Source organism: Sminthopsis crassicaudata, chromosome 5, assembly GCF_048593235.1.
Source record: "Sminthopsis crassicaudata isolate SCR6 chromosome 5, ASM4859323v1, whole genome shotgun sequence".
Lineage (NCBI taxonomy): Eukaryota > Metazoa > Chordata > Mammalia > Dasyuromorphia > Dasyuridae > Sminthopsis > Sminthopsis crassicaudata.
The window spans coordinates 285,535,843-285,558,363 of record NC_133621.1 but is presented as its reverse complement, the minus strand read 5'-3'; the positions used below and the strand labels follow the sequence as shown (position 1 = coordinate 285,558,363).

At 33.2% G+C, this 22,521-nt stretch overlaps 1 protein-coding gene across 3 annotated transcripts in view; it reads right to left on the bottom strand.

The window, feature by feature from the left end:
• Positions 1 to 581: 581 nt before the first annotated feature.
• Positions 582 to 22,521, bottom strand: part of TMPO (thymopoietin) — a 33,669-nt gene continuing 11,729 nt past the window's right edge. The window contains exons 3-9 of one of the 3 annotated variants that reach the window (XM_074271336.1): positions 20,507 to 20,665; positions 15,235 to 15,320; positions 5,679 to 5,798; positions 5,485 to 5,580; positions 4,957 to 5,067; positions 3,711 to 3,805; positions 582 to 2,877 (exon numbers count right to left, since the gene is read on the bottom strand). In XM_074271336.1, the coding sequence (XP_074127437.1) occupies positions 2,580 to 2,877; positions 3,711 to 3,805; positions 4,957 to 5,067; positions 5,485 to 5,580; positions 5,679 to 5,798; positions 15,235 to 15,320; positions 20,507 to 20,665 (965 nt within the window). In that variant the 3' untranslated portion in view covers positions 582 to 2,579. Of the gene's footprint in view, positions 2,878 to 3,710; positions 3,806 to 4,956; positions 5,068 to 5,484; positions 5,581 to 5,678; positions 5,799 to 15,234; positions 15,321 to 16,995; positions 19,971 to 20,506; positions 20,666 to 22,521 lie in introns of those variants that run through there. The other 2 variants (XM_074271337.1, XM_074271335.1) reach the window with 2 other exon arrangements.

Sequence of the window (22,521 nt, the reverse complement as noted above, 5' to 3'; positions counted from 1 at the left end):
TATTATAAATGCTGTAGTCACATTAAAGGATATTAAAGCAAAGGTGAGACTTAGAACAATACTGATATTGAGATCACTTATTGGAAGACAATTTTCTGTTATGTCATATAAAGGGGTAATTGTTGCTACATAAACATTCAAAAGCATTAACCCTAAGGGAAGATCAAAAGCTCTTTTAGTTACCAGGGCCAACAGCAGGACTTAAGAAAGCCTGAAGGAACCATTGACAAGTTCAAAGCACCCACAAAGAAGGAACTATGATGGGGGGAAAGAACCAATTGTGGAGACTGATCCTTATTTCCAATGACAACCAGGAACATGAACAATATATATATATATATATATATATATATATATATATATATATATATATATATGATCTAATGAATGAATAACTTATTTAAATATTAAAAATGAAATGTGGAATGATACATTAATATAAGAACAGAAACTTTTTTTTAAAAGATTATATCATATCATATCATGATCCCAAATATCCCAAGATAATATTTATTTTCTGGGGATTGTTTAAAGAACTTACCTATGCTATCTGAAAAGCACTTACTACAATGACAAGACTAGAGGTAATTTATTTTTTATTAATCAGATTATATTGTAAAGTATTAATGACTACTTCTACAATTTAATCAGAAATGCTTTAAATTTACCGCTCAGACACATTTACTCTAGTGGCATAAAACATACAAAAGACAAACAGAGTACACGGGGTTTTGTTTGTTTTTGGAAATTGACTAGATGTTTAAGTGAGTCCTATCTGTGCTATTTTGGACCACATTTTTCCTATAAGAGAATTGATCATATGCTATATACAACACAAGCCATGTTGATTTTCCTAGCTTTTTAAAACATCAAATGTGTTCCTTAACAATTTCTAAAGGAAGAACATAAGACCTAAACACATGAACTAAATGAGAAAAATTTAAAAACAAAATAAGACTACAACCAAGTATCAACTCCTGTGCTGGTGGAAAAGGGCAGAACAGGTTCTCTTGAAATGAAGTACTTTAACAGAAAGAAGCAATTTTATTCTAATCAGCAAATATTTCTAGGTTAAGAGTTGGTGTTTCAGCCCCTTTACTCAAAAATTAAGAGTACCTGGTCTTGATTATAAAAGTAAAATGCCTATAAAAAACTAAATATTAGATTATGTCCATTTCAGATCAAAATTTAGGGCCCATCTAAACATGTCTTTAGTTTATTCTTTTATTAGAAATGTCAGTCTTTATAAGACATGGTATTTTAAAATAACTTATTTGTATAAAGTGTACTATATGACCAATGGTTTTATATTTCAAATTCAAAACCACAAGTTTTAATTTTTACACATTTCACTTGATCCTACCAAAATCTCAGCTGTCTACTTAACCAAGTTATATATGAGGTAAATTTCAATTAAAAAAAAAAAAAAAAAAAAAAGACAACTACAAAAGAGTGAATACATAGCATTATAATGCCCTCCTCACATCAAGAGTATAGAACTTCATGAGTAAAGGATGGAGTATCCAAGAAAGTAACAATGCAATTTAAAAATAAACATTTATGAAACACATTATAATCAGATTACATTATGTAAAGGGCAAAAAGAATTGGCAAAATTTGCTTAATGAGTCTAGTTTAACAGTTAATTTAAGTCAAACAGATGGAAGAAATTTAAGCATGGTGCTATATAAATTTCCTAAATTCTTTGCACATACGCACGCACGCGCGCACACACACATACCCCTTTTCATCTAAATGTTATTTTAGTAGTAAACTGGAATTGATTAAATCAACCAAGTGTCAATAAGAAATAAATGTTTCTGGGGGAAACAAGGATTAAGTTTTGAACTACAAGTGCTCCAGTAACAGGTTTCTCAAATGTATAAATGTAACACTAAAAAATGACCTTCAGGTAAAACCTGATTCTATGCTTAGGTGAATTTACTAATAGGACTCATGATACTAGAAATATGTTATAAAAATGAGTACAACAGGATTACAGTAACATTACTAAAAAGTTACACAAGCGATTATTGCTGTACTTTTTCAAATAAACAATGTCAAATACTTGGCTGTAGTTATAGAAAACACAACCTCCAATGAATTTTCCCTTTATCCTGCATAAGATTATGTTTCACATTGCTTCTCTAAACATTCTGTCCAGGAGAAGTATTTTTAAAAAATCTTTTCTGCATGAAGTAAGAGCATTTAAAACATTTAGCTTCACATTATTCTACCATATTTTGCCCTTCTCATTTACCCAAAACACAAAACAAATATACATTTTTTTCAAAAAAGAATTAAGATGCTCACATTAAAAAAATAAAGCCTACAAAAAAGTTTCAGAGAGCTAAAAAAAGATTACTCATATGGCACAAGGTGATCTCCTACTAGTCCAAGGTCCAAAACACTTAAACTGGAGTCCATTTGTACTGTCTTGCTCATTTTCAATCCAATATTAAATTTAAGAAGTTGAAAACACATTATTTCTAAAAGTAGATCTTGAGCCAACAAGAGTTCTTTCTATAATTATTAAAAATAGGAGACCAAATTGGTTTGGTGTGCCATCGAGATAACACTCAGTTGGCCTTTGCCTGAAAAGCATTAGACTCATCATTAAGAAAATTAGAAAAAGGATTTCCTTGGTTGGTTTCCATAGCTTGATAGACCAAAAACAAGAAAACTGCCACAATAACAAAAAGCAAAATCTTTATCCACATGGGAATGAAGCGTCCTTTTCTTGACTTTTCTGTCTTGTCATCAGCCAAGGGAGCATATTTGGGGACATATTTTGATGAAAATGTTCCCTCCATCCTGAAGTCACCAAGTTCTAACGGTCTGCCAGCAGCCCCTTTGATAGGTCTGCGACAACTAGCACTGTGATGAAGGGGGGAAAAAAAGAGAATCTAAGTCATGATTTATGTAAATAACTTTCATGAATTCCCTAAGAATAAAATAGAAGACAAATTTTCTGATCTACATATATATCAATGACTCAGCTTTTTTCCTTCACACTTCAATTTTATTCAGTTAGCAAAATGGCATTAAAGAAAGTTAAAGGAGAAAAACAGTTCAGTTTGTGTGAGTATATTTTCTATTAGAATTTAAAACATTTTAAAAGAACTTTTCCTATGGGAGAAAAAAAATCAGACTTTATTTGTAGAGGAAAATAGTGAATATTAATGAATGTTGCATGAAGTTCAGTGTCCTAAAAACTAGTAAAATTATTAAATTTTAGGACATTTGCCATTATATCTGAAAAAAATTACACAAGTAAAATTTGGAGTACTTAGGTGTGACATTAGAATAATCAAGTCATTTGGTCAAGAGAAGCAATTCAATACAAATAAAACTCAACCTTTTCTGTTTCTAGAATACTATCAAGGCTATTTTTCTTAAGGAAAAAAAAAAAAAAAGATAATATAAGGAAAAAAAGAAAAAAAACATACAACCTCCTCAAAACAACTGCAAGTCAGGTAAAATACTTACACATCCAAAGATCTTATTGCTTACCTTTAGAAAATGAAGACCAGATAATATCTAAGACTTCTTTCAACTCTAAAATTCCATAAATAAGTCTAAGTACACTAGTGAGTTATGGACTGAAAGATATTGTTCCTCTATAGAAAAAATTAAGACTGCTTTCATATTGTTATCAGCTGCACATGTGTGAATACAAAGAAATTCTCAAGTACTAGATGTCTAAGTACCTAATTCCTGTTGGTGTAGCTGCTTCAAAGGGAAACATTTCTTTAAGAATATCTCTTTCAATTCTTCTTTCTTCTGTTACTGTCATTTCTCCCACCTGTAGTTTAAAAAAAAAAAAAAGAAAAAAAAAAAAAGGTAAAAATCTTTTATATTAGCTTGGATAATGAAAATGGATATATACTAAAGAGACCCAAAGTGATGAGTTTTTTGTTTGTTCATGTATGTATAGTTATATCTTCTAGTTAAACTCTGGCTACAAACTTCATTTTCAAATTAGCTTAGCAGCTCTCATCTTCAAAACTCTAATTGATTTTTAAAATAAATTATTGTTTCATAAATTAAAAACAAAATTACACAAACTCTTCCTCAACCCCAAACATCAAGAATTCATATAACTGGCATGATCACCCACAAAGGAAGTAAAGAAAATTTGTCTTCTCTTGCTTCATTAGGTATACATTCTAGACAGAATGAAATATAAGTTGCAAAAAGCAATTAAAAACATACACTATACTGAATTTTTCTTAAACTATGAGGGTAAAGTAGCAATCGCAGCCTTTCTTAGACAACATGCAAACGTTTACTTATGAAGAAATAAGAAAAGATTTCCTTTATTTGCTAATGTTTTCAATTTGAATGATCAAGTTCAAGCACATTTGATTTTCTCTAGTAATAGTTAAAAAAAAAAAAAAAAAAAAAAAGGTTGGTAAAACAGTGATAAGATACCATGCAGGTTAGTATAGTTATGGAAGATATTAAAGCTGGGTTAAAGAGGATTAAACAACTTGAAAGCCATCCATAGTCTCTTAACAACACTAGCTAATGAAAAGTTTAATAATCACCAATTTTAAGGCACTCATCTATCACATTTTGAACTTCTATCCATAGCAAAGAGAACAAAGAGAAAGTCCACAAAGCACCAAGATGCTCCCCTTCTCCCTCTCCCATAAAAAGAGACACTTCAGAGGTGTAAAGCAGCAAGACACTAGTATTAGTTTTGTCATTAGACTGGAAGATTAGTTTAACACTACCTTAGTTACTATAAAATCAATATATCTGAAAACCTGTTATGTATTGTGTGTGCGTGTGTATGTATATATATAAATTACTAAAACTTCACTAATTTTAATTACTGGTACAACCCAATAAATAAAGCTGTGGGCCCCCTCCCACTGCAGGATACAAATATAAACATTTCCTCCAAAAAAAGAGGAATGACAACATTTCATCTAAACTTTAATCATTTACTTCAGCTCTTGTCAATGGTTTCTTTGGTGTTCTTCTGGGTATGTCTGAGAATTCACTGATTGGCAGAATAGGAGCTGCATGCTTGAAATTTCCAGTCACCCTATTGACAACCTGCCAAGATTCAAATTATTCAGACTCAGAATTAGCCAAGTAAAACAAAGATTTTAAAAATAATAATAATAAAACCGAAGTTGTAAGGTTTATAATAATTAAATGCTAGCAACTCTTAAAAATAAAAACAGGCAACATAGCCTTGAAATAAATATAATTTTAAAAGCATGACACATGTTCAGCTATACACTTCTCAAAAAATTATTTCAGCCCTTGCACAAAAAATTCAGATTAGCTGTTTATAAAAACTCCTTACTTAAGAAACATGTTTTTAAAAAATAAATTCAAATTGGGAGAAACAAAAATTTCAACAACATATAAATTTGAAATCTGTCAAGATTCACCACCTCCCCAGTTTTTAATTATCAGTCAATTTACATAAGAAGGCCACTTGCATAACTTATGAAACATATTTACTAAGTTCTCGTTGCTTGAAGCCATTATAGTTTCAGCTATAGGAAGACTCTCTGAAATTACTGCACCATCTACACGCAACTGTTCTGCAGTTTCCACCTGTTAGTTTGAAAACAAAACAAAAACAATAAATGTAAAATAATCACTAAAGCCCTGCCAATCTGACAAACCATTCTAAACAATAAGCCTTTCATCACCCTTTTTCTTGGAGTTCTTCTTGACCCTCTTGTAGGCTCCCTAGTCAATCCCTGCAGGGGTCCACTTTTTGAAGATCCACTTGTCCAGAGAGTCTCAGTAAGTCCAGTTTGAGAATAGCTCTATTTCAAGCATCAACAAATTAGAAAGCCATATACCAACATTAAACACCAATACCTTAACTAACAGCTCTATTATAATTAAAAAAAAAAAAAAAAAAAAAAAAAAAAAAGCTACCTGATTCCCAAAGCAATGCTTGTTAATGCTTGCTTGTTATTGGCCAACATAAAGTCATCAAATGGCTCCATCAATATTTGTGCAGGCTAAGTTATAGAATATTCCCACATTTTTAGAAAAGTTCCTCCATTAATTGTACTACTGATAATCTGATCTTATTAGAACAGTACGAAAATAAATCAGAATAAAGTAAAAAGCCCAATCTGATAACCAAATGTTCTCAAGGAAGGAGGCTGGGGAAATATGACAAAAATAATCACAGTACTTCAACATTACAATTGGCTAAATTCAACTCAATGGTAAAGATTTGGTGAGTTATTTGTTTTTAGCTTTGACATCAAAGCTCATCTTAAATTTTTTCAACAACCTCATAAAACCAAACCAAACCACCAATTCCCTTGTCTCTCTATCATAGGGGAAAAGATCACTCCCTAGATCAAAGTAAATTCCAATTAAAACATAAAAGTTTTATCATTAAACTTTAGGGAATATTATCAAATTACACATGAATTTTTTCTACATTCAGCAGTTAAGCAAGTACAGTACAGATGATACATATCTAGCTATAATCTATAAACACCTATTTTAAAAGGTTCCCAGTTGTCCCTAGAAACAAATCCTGGATCATCATATACTTCAAAAACAATACTTATATGATGATCAATTTTGATGGACATAATGAGATGAACCAAATCAGTTCCATTTGTTCAATAATGAATATAACCAGCTATACCCAGTGAAAGAACTCTGGGAAATGAGTGTGAACCACTACATAGCATTTCCAATCCCTGTTTTTATCTGCTTGCATTTTTGATTTCCTTCTCAGGTTAATTTTATATTACTCCAAAGTCCAATTCTTCTTGTGCAGCAAAATAACTGTATGGATAGGTGTGTATATATATATATATATATATATATATATATATATATATATATATATATATATATATATATATATATATGTAGTATTTAACATATACGTTAACATATTTAACATGTAATGGTCTACCTGCCATCTGGGGGAAGGGGATGGGGGAAGGAGAGAAAAAGTTGGAACAGAAGGTTTTTGCAAGGGTCAGTGCTGAAAAATCACCTATACATATATCTTATAAATAAAAAGCTATTTTAAAAAAAAAGAAAAGAAAAAAAAAAGAAACAAATCCTGAAGTTGCACAACATTACAGAATCAGCCCAGGCAACATATATGTGTGGCCCAAATATTTTGGTGTTTCTTGCCACAGAGGTATGTAGAGGTCTGAATGCCATTTCCTTAATGGCACACATCAGCAATAATTCCTCAGGGAAAAATTTTAAGCTATTTTTTGAAAGTCAGCATTACTCAATAATGTCATGAGGTAATATTCAGAAGAGCAGAAATTTTTAGTACTATCTGCTTATGTTTTGATGTGTCCAAATTAGTAATTTAGATAACTAATGTCTGTTATCCTCAACTGAGATATAGGTATACTAAATATAATGTTCTTCCATAGGGCCTGACACATTTTTCAATTATTTTATTTTTCTGCCAAAATCCATAAAATTCTAATAATCTGAATTATTAAAAAGACATTTTGAATAAGGATATGCCTACTAGTTTAAGAATCTGTTTCAAATAAAATTAAAAAAAAAAAAGAAAAAGAAAGAAAGAAATCCAGAATAATTCCAGGTAACCTGTAAATTGATCCTTTTCTTCCTCATTCTATCATTCTATTACTTTATAGACAAAGTAAAACTAAAATTAATCTATTTCTTATGGCATTCTATAGATGACAGCATTTTTTGGAAGGTTTGATATTCCATATCAATAATAATAGCTCACATGTAATTCATATATTATACAAAGACCTTAACTCAGTGAATTTTTGCAACTCTAAGATCTAACCTATAGATGAAGGAACTAAGCAATACAAAATAAGTTGTAGATATATGGAAGCAGCAAAAGTGAGTTCTCACTCTTACTTTTTCAGTAACTAGTTGTGTGCAAACTTTTGTTAGGTTCCTCCTCTCTTTAATAATAACAACAATTTTACATAATGCTTTTATTTTTTTCCTTTTCTTTTCTTTTTTTTTTTTTTTGCTGAGGCAATTAGTGTTAAGTGATTTGCCCAGGGTCACACAGCTAGGAAGTGTTAAGTGACATGAGTCCATATTTGAAAGCAGGTCCTCTTGATTCAAAACTAGTGCTCTATCTACTGCGCTACCTAGCTGCCCCTTTACAGAGTGCTTTATTGCTTTGCAAAGTATTTTTATCACAATAAACCTGTAAAGAAGGTAGTGCAAATAACATTATCCTCATAATCTCATATTCTATTCAGGAAATCCAATCATTTGCCAATCAATGATCACTTAGCTGGTAAGTGTCTTAAGTGAGATTCAAACCCACCCCAGACTCCAAATCCAGGACTGCTCCTCAAGGGGATACCATTTGTCTTCTGCCACATTTTCCAAAGGCTGCTTTTAATTATTTTTTTTAAAAAGCACTATTATTATTAAGGTATTTCTTCATTCTGATGACTCATCATAGCATGGAGATGTAATCTTGCATTCCTAGAGGTAGTGTCTATAGTTCAGACTGTGTATTTGGAATGGGAAAATTAAGCTAAGTTGTTAAATCTTATAACCAGATAAGCTACAAAGTGAAGAACAATTGTTCAACTCTGAAAGTAGTCACAGAAACTCTCAAAGATCATATATGGAAACATAGAAAGATAGCAATAATCATCAGAAAAAAACAGATCCTTGATAGACATCATTATTAAACACAATTAAGATTAAAAAAGTTTAAAAAATGCTTTGGAAAACATAAAATGAACTCGACTTAAGCAGTATGCTAGTTATGCTAGTGAGTAGGTTTTTAAAGGGTATGCTATGGAGCTCCAAAATGTTTCAATAAGAAAACAAGGAACTTAATTTCCCTTTAACTTCCTAACTCACTAGAAAGACTAGCTCTATGATAGGTCAGTGGGATATGCTGTGTGGTCTAGCAGACAAGCACTGACCCCAAGAGTTGGGAGAATTAAGTTCCCATCTTGCTCTGTAACTAACCAACTATGTGTCCCTGGTCAAGTCACAGCACAGCAGCATTAAATGCATACATTTTTAAAGTTTACAAAGTACATTTCACCTTAACCTCCAGGTTTTCAGTTTCTTTGTGAAATTAAGGGTTAGACAGTAGGTCCTTATGGTCCCTTCCAGCTCTGCAACTGTCATTCTATGCATCCTAAGTTCAGGAAAAGCGAATTTGTTTGAAAACTAATCCCTTCGTAGGATGGTAGGGGGAACAAATGTTTATTAAGTGTCTACTTTGTGCTAGCCAGAGCTTTACAAATATTATCTAACTTGATTTTCACATCAACCTAGGAGCAAAGTGTTAATTATGATCGCAATAACACAGTTGATGAAAAAGCAGGAAAGAGATTGTAGCCCTGGATTACACAGCAACTAAGTGTCAGAGACTACATTTGAACTCAGGTCTTCCTGACTCCAGGCCCAAGTTATGTGTAGGCATTGTGGCATCCCTGACTACTTCATGTAGAATCAAGAAATAAAAAATTTCTGAATAAAGGAACAGAAAAGTAATTTTTAAATTTCCTAGATATCATATAAACTCAAATAAAAACAATTTAAAGGCCACCCTGTATGTGTGTAGGTATATATTTAAAACAAATTATTCACTGAATGCTATTTTACATTTCCATATACATGATGGTGTATTGGGACCATGCTCTGTCTCTACAAAGACTTTTTTTGTTTGGCTCTTCATTTTCACTTGCTTTTCCTCTTCCTTAGTCATTTTTAGCACACATTTTATTGTTCTTCTGGTTCTGTTTTCTAGTTTTCATTATTTCATTACGGTTTCTTTCTCCTCTCTCTGAGATTTCTTTATACTCTTTTATACATGTAATCTTATTTGCATTTTAGCATTCCATTCCATTAATATGTAACATTTATTATTGGTTATTAAGATTTTTTTTCAAATATAAGTAGTACAGCTATTTGAACCTTGTTTTAATAAAAATCTCTGGTGATATTTCCAACAATGAGCTTACCGTGTCAAGGGTGTAATTTTAAAAAATAACTTGTACTGCGTCCCATTAAAATGTTTTTCAAAAATTCCACTGATTATAATTCCACCAATAATGAACAATTGTTTAATTCCACCATTCTACCAGCACTGAGTTTCATTTTAAAAATTCATTTACACTGATTCGGTGGATCAACATTATTTTCATTTATAATTATTTGATAACTAGTAAGGTACATATTGTTTAAAGTAACTACTAGACTTCCATTTACATTTTTTCACTATTTATCTGCTGTGGTTTGGAAATAAATTTAAAATATTTCCTTATGTTTCAGAAGTCAAGTTTTCACTTGTCCTATTTGCCATAGAATTATTCCCAGTTTGTTATTTTTCTCTTAATTCTATTGCTGTTATGTCCAAATTACTTTTAAAAATTAAAATATACTGTTAAAACCAATAGTTAAATACTTGTGTCTATTAACAGACAGCTTAGTATAAAAACATTTGTTTTTATAAGATTATTCACTTTCCCGAAAAAGCTTACCACCTCATTTTTGGAAAAGATATCTACACACTAGTAAAGTCTGAAAAAATTTCCTTTAATGGTATTCTCAATTAAAAGTTTTTAAAACTTGATTAAAATTTTTCCTCATGAACTAGAGATTATTAGGCAAAGAGGGTAACAGGGATCTCATGGAATTCACAAAAAAGAAAAGGAAAGCGTGTTATTTAAAACTGGGACAAAGATCAAAGAAAAAAAAAAAACCCAGAAGCCATATTATGGAATTACAGACCACTAGGCCAGAAGGAACAAATAGATGAGTAAAGCTGAGCTGCTCTTGGGCAGATTTCAAAAAGTAAAGGACAAAAGACAGGTTGACTTAAAACGATGATAATGTATAAAGGATCTCTGGAAAAGCTGATATGAAGATCTCAAGGTTTTAGTGGAATTCAAACTTGACACTTATTAGTAATGCCATGTGGCAGCCAAAAATAGCAACAAAAAAACCCTAATCTGATTTTAGAAGGAATTAAAAAAACAAAAAACAAAAAATAAAACTTAGAATGAGAGTTGATGACTACAGAAAATCCCAAGAAAGGCCAATACTTTCCTGGGAGGTTTCAAAACCAAATTACCAAAAATAAGCTGAATTAGAATTAGGAATTCTGTTTAACACTAGAAGGAGATATCTTGATCTATCTATCTATCTATATCTATATATAGATAGATCTCTGCCTCTATGAGAGAGAGAGAAAGAAAGAGAGAGAGAGATAGAGAGAGAGAGAGAGATTATAAAGCAAATATAATCAATCCTGGAAGAATGATACAGTACTAATGAATCAAAGGTACATGAAGACAGATTTTCACTCGTCTAAAGAAAAGTTTAACAAAATTTCCCAAATGTCAAAAGGGAGAGTTTTGGGAAAACTAGCCCAGGTTGTCCACTTTTCAAGGAATCTGCGATAGAAATCCTATTAAAGTATGGGTTAGAGTAGGTGAATGGGTGAACTAATAAATAAGCTTCAGTTTATAAATTTCTGGCTTATGATTTTCCTATCAACATAATGCTGTCTCAGACAGGGAGAAGGTAAGGAAAAATTTGGAATTCAAAATTAAAAACAAACACGTAATGTTAAAAATTGTCTTTACGTATAATTGGGGAAAAAAACAACATTTTAAAAATAAATTGATAGATACATAATATACAGAAAGCATAAATCCATAACCTTTGGCTTTTGTGCATATCATGTTTTAAAAAAACAAAACACCACAAGCAAATAAATTGAAACATAATAGGAAAAAGTAATGGAATTCATACAAATACAAAAAATAGTTATGAGCCAGTCAACAGTAAGATGATAAAAGGATTAAGCACATATGCAAAATATATGGAAAATGGTATATATCTACTTCAATTTCCCACACCTCTGAGCATTGCATTATATGCTGCCAACTTGTCAAGCAAAAAACCTCAAATGAATTTCAATGATTTTTACTCTATATGTTTTAAAGCCTGACAACCCCCCATTTTCCAAAATGATAATTTCTTTTGTTTTTAAGACAAGGTCCTACATAAAGTTCCATGAATTAAGGCAATTTCCTTTCACATGACACTCTAGTCCAGTTACCTAAGTTTCAAAACCAAATTTCTCAAACTGTTCATTTCGTTTGTCACGCTGAATTAGTCCACACCCTTCCCCATCTTCCCTAAGTTCTCTGCTAGCTCATCTTCTACTCTGCATTTCCTTGGCTGCTTTATTCAGATCTGGCAGGGAAATATAGAAAAACTTCATTGAAGTCTTGTCTAACTCTGGAATTTCTTAAAGATTAAGTTATAGAACATCAAGAACATTGTATACAAATAACAACAGTATTGTTTTAAGGATGACTTTGAGCAAGTATGTTATTATTTTGTTTATCATAAAAATACCCAAAGTAACCATAAAAGATGGATGAAGATGCTATCTTCAACCAGAGAAGAACTGATAGACACTTCTATAGGGGAAGAGGGCAGAAGGGGAAAAAAAAAAAAGAAAAAAATTTATATACTTTGCTCTGTATCTGAAAGGAATAGCAAGTGCGAATTTAGGAGATTTGCCGTTTCATGTATAATCATTTTTTAAAATTATACTATATGATGTAAATGCTTGTTTTATTCCATTAAAAAAAAGAAAAAAGAAAAAAGAAAGACATAGAGAGTTTACACTTTTCACTAAATGAGAATTTGAAACCCAGAGGTCCCCAGACTGGAATATCAAAAGTATGGACTAAAAAAAAAAAAAAAACCCAAAAAAAAACAGCCAAACATAATAAAAGTGTTATGAAAGATCATTATTCTATTTAGGAACATCTGAGTAATGAGTCACTAAAAAGCATCCAGTAAAGTGAACTAATAACATGAACTTGACCACTCTGAAGAGGCCAGACCTCTGCAAATGACCTAAGAGCTGGAGTTTTCCCTCAAAAAGGAAATATGATCATAGAAGACAGTGAGGAAAAAAAAGAAAAGTAAATTTTGGAGAATTAAGACTGCTTCTACCCATCTGATAGACAAGATTTTGGGAAATGTGCCATTGGCTATCAAGATCACATAATTATTAGTGAACAAGTGAAGAGACCAGGTTTCACAGTCCAATAATCTATTAGTCAATAAGTATTTATGAAGCATCTACACTTGATACTGTGCTGGGCTATAGGGATAAAAGGACAAAGGAAGTTCATATTCTAATAAGGATAGCAAGTACATGTAAAAATATACACAGTTTACATACAAAGTAAGTGGAATTCTCCAGTGAAAGCTAAGAGTTGGGGGGAATCAGGAAAGGCTCGATGCACTGGATGGCCTCAGACCCAGCCCGCTGGGGCAGAAGGGCTTCTGCCAGATGGAGGAGGGACTATCCTAGCCTCTGGCCAAATCAGCGTGTAGGAGGGCAAAGGATGTACAATGAGGCTGGACAAGATTGGGGTTGGTCAAGAATAAGTAAGAATTTATGTTTGGTCCTAATAAACTAGATAGTAAATGTGCAGGTAGGAATAGGGAAAGAGGGGGTTAAAAGCCAGAGCCCTCCAGGAAAAGAAGAAAGCCTCTTGCAGGGGCCTAAAAAGAGGCAGCACAGAAATGAGAAAGCAACCTCTGCACTGATGGGCAAAGCCAGACCAGCTAGAACTTTAATTTGTAAGGGATTTAGGGCCTCTCCAGACTGGCAGTGGTATCAACTCAAATTTACCTTAACCCAAACATGATTAAGTCAATGAAAAGAAAAATGTAAAGTGTATATTAAGTTATTTTTGGCTACATTAGAATTCTATGCCCTTTAATTTTTTAAATTGCCTTTGGGATTTGTTTTTCTCTTATTCTACTATTAAAATTATTTTAAAGTATTTTGAGTTTTCCCTAGCAAATGAGACATGTGCATATCTCAGCCAAAGACACGCCAGGTTCCAGATGAGGGACATCTTAGAACCAGAGAAGACAAGAGACAAAGAGGGACAGAAATGGAGCCAAGTGTGCACCTAGGTCTCTTCCCTTCTAGTTTATTCTTTCAGAAGATCTTTCAGATCTCTAAATTTTAAATTGATGATATTCCAAAAGTTTATATTAAGTCTTAACAACAAACTCAACTGTTAAAAAATAAATAAATAAACTTGGTAAATAATGCTGGACTTGGCATCAAAAAGACTCAGAGTCAAATCCTGCCTCTTGCACTTGGGTAACCTCAGGAAAGACCTTTAGTGTCTCATGCTCTGAGAGGATCCATCAGGATGGCTTTTAGGGACCTTTCCAGCTCTCAATCTACAATCCCATAGGCCCATATTGAAACATGTTTAAGTGACACATTTCTACAAACATTTTAACTTACAACACAGTTGAAACGTACTGCTACAATAATAATAGCTTCCATTTATATAGGGCCTTAAAGTTTGCTGAGTCTTTAATCTAGACTATTTCATTGAATCCTTTGAGACCAAGCGTTGTCTGTATTTTACCAATGAAGAAGACAGGACAAGACTTGCTCAAGGATACAAGATAGCAACAAGAGACAGGAACCCTGTTGCTTGGCCCATGTAACATTGTTTTATGGGGGAGCATTCATTATTCAACTTGGGACACTGGGAACACAGAATGGAAATCTAAATTGCTTCCACTCCCACTGCAAAGGCAGTGATAAACTCTGGAGTGAGAAGCCTGGGGTGGCCTGAGAAAGTGGGGAAGAGGGCCTGGACCTATGGGGAAAGTCTGAGGCCCCTCCAGGGCCTTCCACCAACAGGTCACAGGGAGAGGGACACAGGGGGCTTCTGAAATAAGAAAAATGTCTCCAGACCACGGAACGACCCACCTCGGCAACGGTGAGTTTTTCCATGGTGGCAGCTGCAGGTCTGTCCCCATCAAGCATCACTGTGAAGGGCTGAAAATGTTCTCTGGCCCAAGTCAGACAGACGACTGAGGACTGTTTGTTTTATGATCCAAGTGCAACTGACCATTTCTCAGTGCCACAGGGTGGACTGTCATTGTGCTTTGCTTTAAAAATTAACGCAGAACTGACACAGAGAAGACACTCAAGTCTTGATGTTTGCACAGAAATTGCAACTGCACACTGAACACATGACAAGAATCCACTTTTGATGCTATTTAATTAGACAACATTTTAGTAATAAAATGGTTCTACCGTCAACAGTTTATGACACTTGTCAGGACCTATATATCCTCCACTAAAGGAAAAAATTAAGTGGGATGAACAATGCCAAAAAACTAAATATATCTAAGTGGCTAGATCATAAAACTAAAGGTACTTACCTGATTATGTTCAACTCTTCTTTGCTTGAGAGTTACTGGAGTCTTTGCCTTGCCTTTTAGTGGTTCTCTCTTCTCAAGCTTGAGCTCTAGAAATAACATCAAAAGCAGTATTAATCTTTGGCACTTAAATTAACTCTTTAATCCACTTGCTGTTTCTTTCAAATCAGTCTAATTGATATATATATCAAGTCTTTAAAAATCCAACCCATTTCATTCCTATCCCTATAAATGAAAATCTAAAAGGCAGATCAAATGCTGATCTGTCCAAAATTTAAGCCTTAAGTTGCCTAATCTCATTTGATTGTTTCCTATTTATCTTTCTCAAGCAAATAACCATTTCTTCATATTTTTTCATCTCCCCACCATTTTCTGAGACCAAACTCCTTTTTTATAAAAACCCATTCAACTCTGTATTTTAAAAATGCTCTACAAAGCACTTTAATTGAAACAGTAACTTGAAAACTTTAAAGGAAATAAACTAAAAATTGTTTAATTCTGTGTATTCAAGAAATAAGTGACATTACAAAATGATTTTAGCCTTTCCTTCAGTCAACCAGCAAATGGTCATTGATGGGAGTAACCCAAACCATTTATATGTTCTCTAAGGCAAACTATTATTATCCTCTGGGGTTGTAACCCACTGAGGTTTGGGAGTAAATTGTACACAACGACAAAACCATTCACAGAACACTGAATTATCTTGAGAAATTAATTTTAATGTATTCATTAGCTATTATGGAGATTAAAAACAGGATATATTTATTTGATAAATTCCTTTCCTCAAGGAGTTTATAATCTATCAAGATCCTAACTGGCTTATAACTTTCCTAGTCATACACTCTCTTCTTAAAACAGCCAATTTCATTTTCCTAGTCATAAACTTTGCTGCCACTGTTTAAAGAATCAGAAAACTACAAGTTCTAATCTCTAATGACTCAGCTTACACTATTTCTTTAGCCCCTTAATGAAAATCATACCCAGATGTCAATAAAGCAAATGAAAAAACTATGCAACTACTTGTTAAACCATCCCCATCTCTGAAATGGAGGCAGTTAGGTAAAGTCATCTTAAGCTTTCTGGATCTTAAATGTGATTGATATGTCAAAATTAGAAATAAAACTGATTTTTTACCAAGGCAATTCTGTTTTTATTTTAAATTGAAGAACTACTCTATTCCCTCCCCCAACAATAATAGTAACTTTATTTCTGGACAAGAGCTATTTAAAGTGAGGCAGTATAGTAAAGTGGAGACAGAACAGATTTGGATGCCCTGGATTTGAATTTTGGTTTTTGTTTGGGTGACAATAACACAACCCTTCCTGATTTGTTTTTCATCTGTAAAACTTAAAGATTGGATTGTTTTTAACTCCCTTTGGGTTTCTCAAATTTTCAGTATCTAGGTTTTTGGTTTTTGACTAGACAGGAAGTAGAACAGAAAATAGTGAACAGAAAAATTTTTTAAAGTCAAGAGTCAATATGTATAATCAGAAGTTAAATGGGCTCAAATGAATTTAATTCCTCACAAATTTTGATAACATTTAGAAAACATTTAAAAGGAGTAATGAAGACAGTCTATACAATAGGGAAATCAAAAGTGATAATGTGAATTTGTTAACACACGTTTTTAATTAAAAGTAAACACTACAAGATGTCAAATTTACTCCAAGGAATTGGGAAAGGGATCCATGTTGAATAAGATATGATTTGGTGAAATTCCAAGAAAAAACACACATGCTACATGGTTTTGAAGGCCACACAATATTTTTCAAGTTTTAAAACTTTATTGAATTTGTGGAGGCACTCTACATTGTTACAACTTAATTGCACAGCGCTCTGCAAAGTAGCACATACAGCATTTCAGAGAAGACAAAAAAATGAACAAAAAACATTCCTTACAAAATCCAGACAGATAAAAGGTAGTAAAACATATTTTTAAAAATCTAAGTAAGACTGGTTGGGTTCTGGGACAGCAAATGCCCAGGCAATCATATTTATGTTGTTTTATATATTGTTTTATATATTCTTCCATATACAAATATTTTAGATTGTTCAATAAAAAAATTCTAGGCACTTTTGATGGGTCGACAATCCATTTACTATTACCTTATTCTACAGATAATTCTTTTGGTACATTTAAGACCAAGTTACCATTTATTTTCCATAAAACAGAAAAATAAGGGGTTCAGTTACTAAATACATATTTCCAAAAACAAAACATGTAAAAAAAAAAAAAAAAAACATGCTTTTGTAGAACTAGCTACATAAACATACTTTTGGCACCACCATCATTTCACATACCAAATATTTCAAACTTATTTTGGAAATTAATTTTAACTTTAATTACAAAGTTTTACTTATGAAGCACAAAACAAGGTGAAGAAAAAATATCCAAAAATAATAATTCTGATCTTTCTAATACAAAACATAGTTGCTGAAAATACACAATATTATTATGGATAATTACTTATAGAAAACATATGACTTTTTTTTTCCCCCTGTGATAGACTTGTGACCCAGTTGTAGTAAAAGAGAATAAGATAAAGGGGATGGAAGAAAGGGACTGTGGGAATGGGAGATATTTTGAGGCAACTGATTTCTGACAGTAAAAACTACCTTTTTTCCTGCTTATTTTAACTACAGGGGAAAAACAAGATGGATGTCTGTCTGCTTTCTCCAAAGTTATACTAACGATATACAAGTTTTGCACGGTGCTATTAAGCAAGTAAGACTTCTAATATGGAATAGAGACAAGCTAAGTAAAAGTTTGGAGAAGCTCTTCACTAGAAGTAGGCCACTGTAATTATCAAAGCATATACTAAAATGTGGAGGAGTTGTAATTTGCTGTGGTAGAAAAAAGTGACAACAGTGAAATTACAAATGTTTGTTTAAAAGTACTGAAATACATCGAACATTTTAATTTTGCTTCTTAGTTATAAAAACTGGAATGTACACAACTATGAAAGGTGATAAACTTGTAATCTATAGAGTTTCATAATTTTATAGAAATAAAAAGTCTCAAAAGCAAAGTATTAAAGTAAACCCACCAAATTTTGAAAGGAATAATTACTAGTACTCAGTAAACCATAAACCATAAAAGTGACAACTTAGGAATGGGGTTTTTAATCTGTGCAAAGAAAAAAGGATTGGGTTGAGTTTGGCTTGTATCAGGTGGAAACTGCTAGCCAAGACTCAAGGGCTTTTCATTCCTTATCATTACAGGGAAGAGCCCTACTTACAATTCCATCACTGTCTCTTCCCACGCTTTTTAATAACTTTCTGTACTTCTCCTCCAAACAATGTTCCCCCTCTGAGAGGAAGCACTAGCAGCTTGCTCTTATGAGTGGGGCTGATTTTGTCATTGTTCAGCCAGAGATGCCGACGCCCCATGGTAGAAGATCCCATGGTACTAGCAGCCATCCTCACTTCATCAAAGGCAGCATCACAGAGAAATGAGGCTGCATCATATGTTTTGCTTAGAGTTCTAAGTGCCTCAGGTATCTGACTAGGATCAGAGTTGAGAATGTTTGCAACCTGACTGATATCTGTTTGTATGGCCCGAGCAACAAAAGCCGTATTGGCTGCAATCTGCAGTGCTCCTGCTGCTGCTTCATATGTTTTACAAAAGGCAAGATCAAGCTCATTGTTGCAAGCCTGAGAGGCTGCTGGAGAAGTGACTCCAGAAGTCAATTCTAGGATTTCAGTATCCACTTTCGGAACTGACAACATGTGCGATGTCTCTTTAGCAGAAACTGGATATTTGCTTGCCACTGATGGAATCTGCCTATCAATTTGACTCCATTCCTCATCAATTATCTTTAAAATAGAGTCATGGAGGGGAAAAGATGGTTCTAGGCTGCTTAATGTGTCACGCTGACATTCCTTAGGAGTTTCTATACCTAAGGTACTGAGTGACTGAGAAATAACAGCTTTTGCAAAGGCAGAAGGAGCTACACTATGTTGAGAAGAGCAAAGAAAACCTGAATCCTGTTCCTTTGATGATCTCTCATGCAGTCTGGGGAATTTTTTGGGAGAACACATGGATTCAGTTTCTTGAAAATGAGATGGGCCAGCCTCTTTATGTAGGTTATCCACATTGGCTGGGTTAGGGTTAGAAATTCCACCTAAGTTACTTGCTCCTGTCTTTATTAACAGAGAATTTACATAATCTCTGATGGCCTGAGCTAGAGATGGAGTAATTCCTTGGGGGTTCTCTAAAATATCTGGCTTTTCTCTATTCTGGAAGAGAACTGAGTGTGCTAGATTACATGCCCTCTCAGTAAAAGAACCAAATTCAGCCTTGTTTTCACCACAAATGTTTTGTAAACTATCTCTGAGGCTCTTGGGAGTGGGGTCTTTAAGCGCAGGAGAACATGAAGGCCTCACTGCATCTGAGGACAATGTGGCAAATGGTTCAGGCTGGAAAGAAGATAGTGAGCTTTTCCCCAAGAATCTTTCCTGGCTGTACTTAGAATTGAAAATATCCTCCCCTGAAACTACTTTTTCTGCTTGTCCTAAGCCAAGTAAGCTTGAGGTATTTAGAGATTCCCTGAATGGGTCTCTATTAGAACTATGTCCTCTTTTAGCTGCCTGTAATTCAGTCCAGCCCAAGGGAGGACGGGCACGAATTTCAGGAAAAGAAACTGCCTGAAAAAATCCACCAGAGGGAGAGGTTGGAAGTTCAGAAATACGGACAGACTCCCTAGTGGACTTCACTTTCTTGTGTTCTTTCTTCTTCCCTGTAGAAGCAAAAGAGGCAGGAAATTTAAGTATAGTTGGTGGATGACCTGGTTCTCTTTTTTTTGCCTCCTTGCTAAAATATTATGGAAAGAAAAGCCTCTATTATTATTTTTGGTGGGGAGGATGGGGCAAAATCATAGCTCTCTATAGTCTAATAAATTAATTAGTATAACAATGTGAGTTACCCAGGTCAAATTACCGATTAGGAATAAAGGGAAAATAGGAGATATTAAACACTATTGTATTTAAACTAGATTTTAGAACATTCACCCTTATATTCATATCACTTTAAGAAAAATCTTAATAACTTTCTATTCATATAACCTGTCAGATTCATTGACAAGTACATAATAATCAGAATAGAATAATCTTAGATTCAAGTTGAAGTGGTCATAAGGAAGAACATTACTTTATTAAGAACAATAGGGGCAAAAGTTCTGTTTTTGGGCTACCCTGAAATAATTTTACCTGGTTGTACTACTCTGCCCAAATCCCAAACAAAAGTTACATGCTCTTTCACAATTTAAAAGTTTACCTTCTTCATTGTCACTGTATTTATCGGAGTCATCATTTCCATTCTGTTTAGCATTTTCTGCTGATGAAGATACTGCTGGCAGAGGTGTGGAAGATCTGGATTCTGGACCATGTTCTCTCAGTTTTAGCAATTTTTTCTCATATAGTTTCCTGGTAGTTCCTACATTGAAATAAAACTTGTTTAGTAACTGTTGTCATGCGGTCCCTTATTTCATGATTAATTTTTGCTTGTTTTTCATACTTCTTTTCCTACTAGTATTTAGTTTCAAATTTAACTGATCTAAACAGTTAAAAATAAACCTGATAAACATGCTGTGTAAATCAAAAGCATAGCACATGGAAAGTAATCCTATTTAGATATCTTTTTTCTTTTGACCCTATCAAATCTTTCTCAAAGACGCCAAGGTATTTTCCTGCCTTCAATTTTTACTACTATAATTCCTCTTATGTAAAACTCCTTCAAATTCAACCTATTCTGCCTGCTTTTTAAAAAAATGTACTTATTTAAATAAACTACAAGATAATTTAATTTCATTATTAAAAATAAAGTCTTGAGTTTTCTTTAAAAAAGCTTTTAGTGTCCAAATTTTATATTTTTCTAGTCTTTGTGTTATATGTATTTCTAGAGAAGTATTAATTGTAACAAATTCTTCCAGAAAGCCAACACCTAAATTAGACTTCCTATGAAAATCCCTAAAATGATCAGCTTTGATTCTCAGTATCTGGCATTTCAAGAAAATATATTTACCAAAAATACTTATACTACAAAAGTCATATTACAATCTGTTTAATCCCTGGGATTTTTAATTGGGAGGTCTATGGATAGATTTCAAGGTTGTGTATATGGATGGGATATAGGATGGATATTCATTTTTATTTTTACTAATCATTCTGAGAAAAGGCTTATAGGTTTCTTCAAAGTACCAAAAGCATAGTTACAAAAAATGGTTAGGAATTCCTTTACACTTTATACTTAGGGCCAGCTAGGTGGTGCAGTGGATAGAGCACCAGTCCTGAAGTCAGGAAGACCCGAGTTCAAATCTGGCCTCAGATACTTAATACTTCCTAGCTGTGTATCCTGGGCAAGTTGCTTAACCCCAATTGTCTCAGCAAAAATAAAAAACAAAACTTCACACCTATCAGATTAATAAAGTGAAAAAGAACTTTGAGAAAATGAACCGATTGATACATTAATGCACTGTTGGTGGAACTGTAAAGTGGCCCAGGCATTATGAAAAACTGTGCCTATAGCATTTGACTCAATACTACTACTACTACTGCATTTAAAATTAAAAGAGAATATAGACAGAGAAAAAGGACCCACATGTATAAATATAATTATAACAGCTTTGCTTTGTGATGGTGAAGAACTGGAAATAGAAGGGGTGACCATTAACTGGGAAATGGCTGGACAAGGTAAGATAAATGAATGAGAAGGACTATGTGCTGTTGCAAAATAAGAAATATATGGAAAAACCATAATCAGGAGAATAATTTACACAATAACTATATTATAAAAACACAACTCTGAAAGACTCAAAAACTTTGAACTTAAGAACCAATCACAATTCCAGACAACTCATGATGAAACTTACCTCCTAAGAGAGCTGATGGATTCAGAGTGCAGAATGCCACAAACTGGGAGAGACTCACCTAGCCAAGGTAAGAATTTAATTTTGCTTGACTCTACCTATTTGTAAAAGGACTTTTGTTTTTCTTACTTTCTCAGGGAAGAGAAAATGGTAGTATGAATAAAACTGTTGCCCAGTATATAGTCTCTCAAGTCATTTACACCAAAATGAAGGGAAATAAAACACCTAACCTTATTTTAATTATTTAATGGGTACGTATTAATGGCCTATTTTTAAAAATCAAGTATTGTTAGATACTAGATATAGGAACAAAAGTGAAATAGCCCCTACTCTCAAGGTTTCATTCTATTGAAGAGAAAGGATGTTCACATGCCTGGTGAGAACATATGTACAGTAGACATAAGGAAAGGAAGGAGTGGTCTGG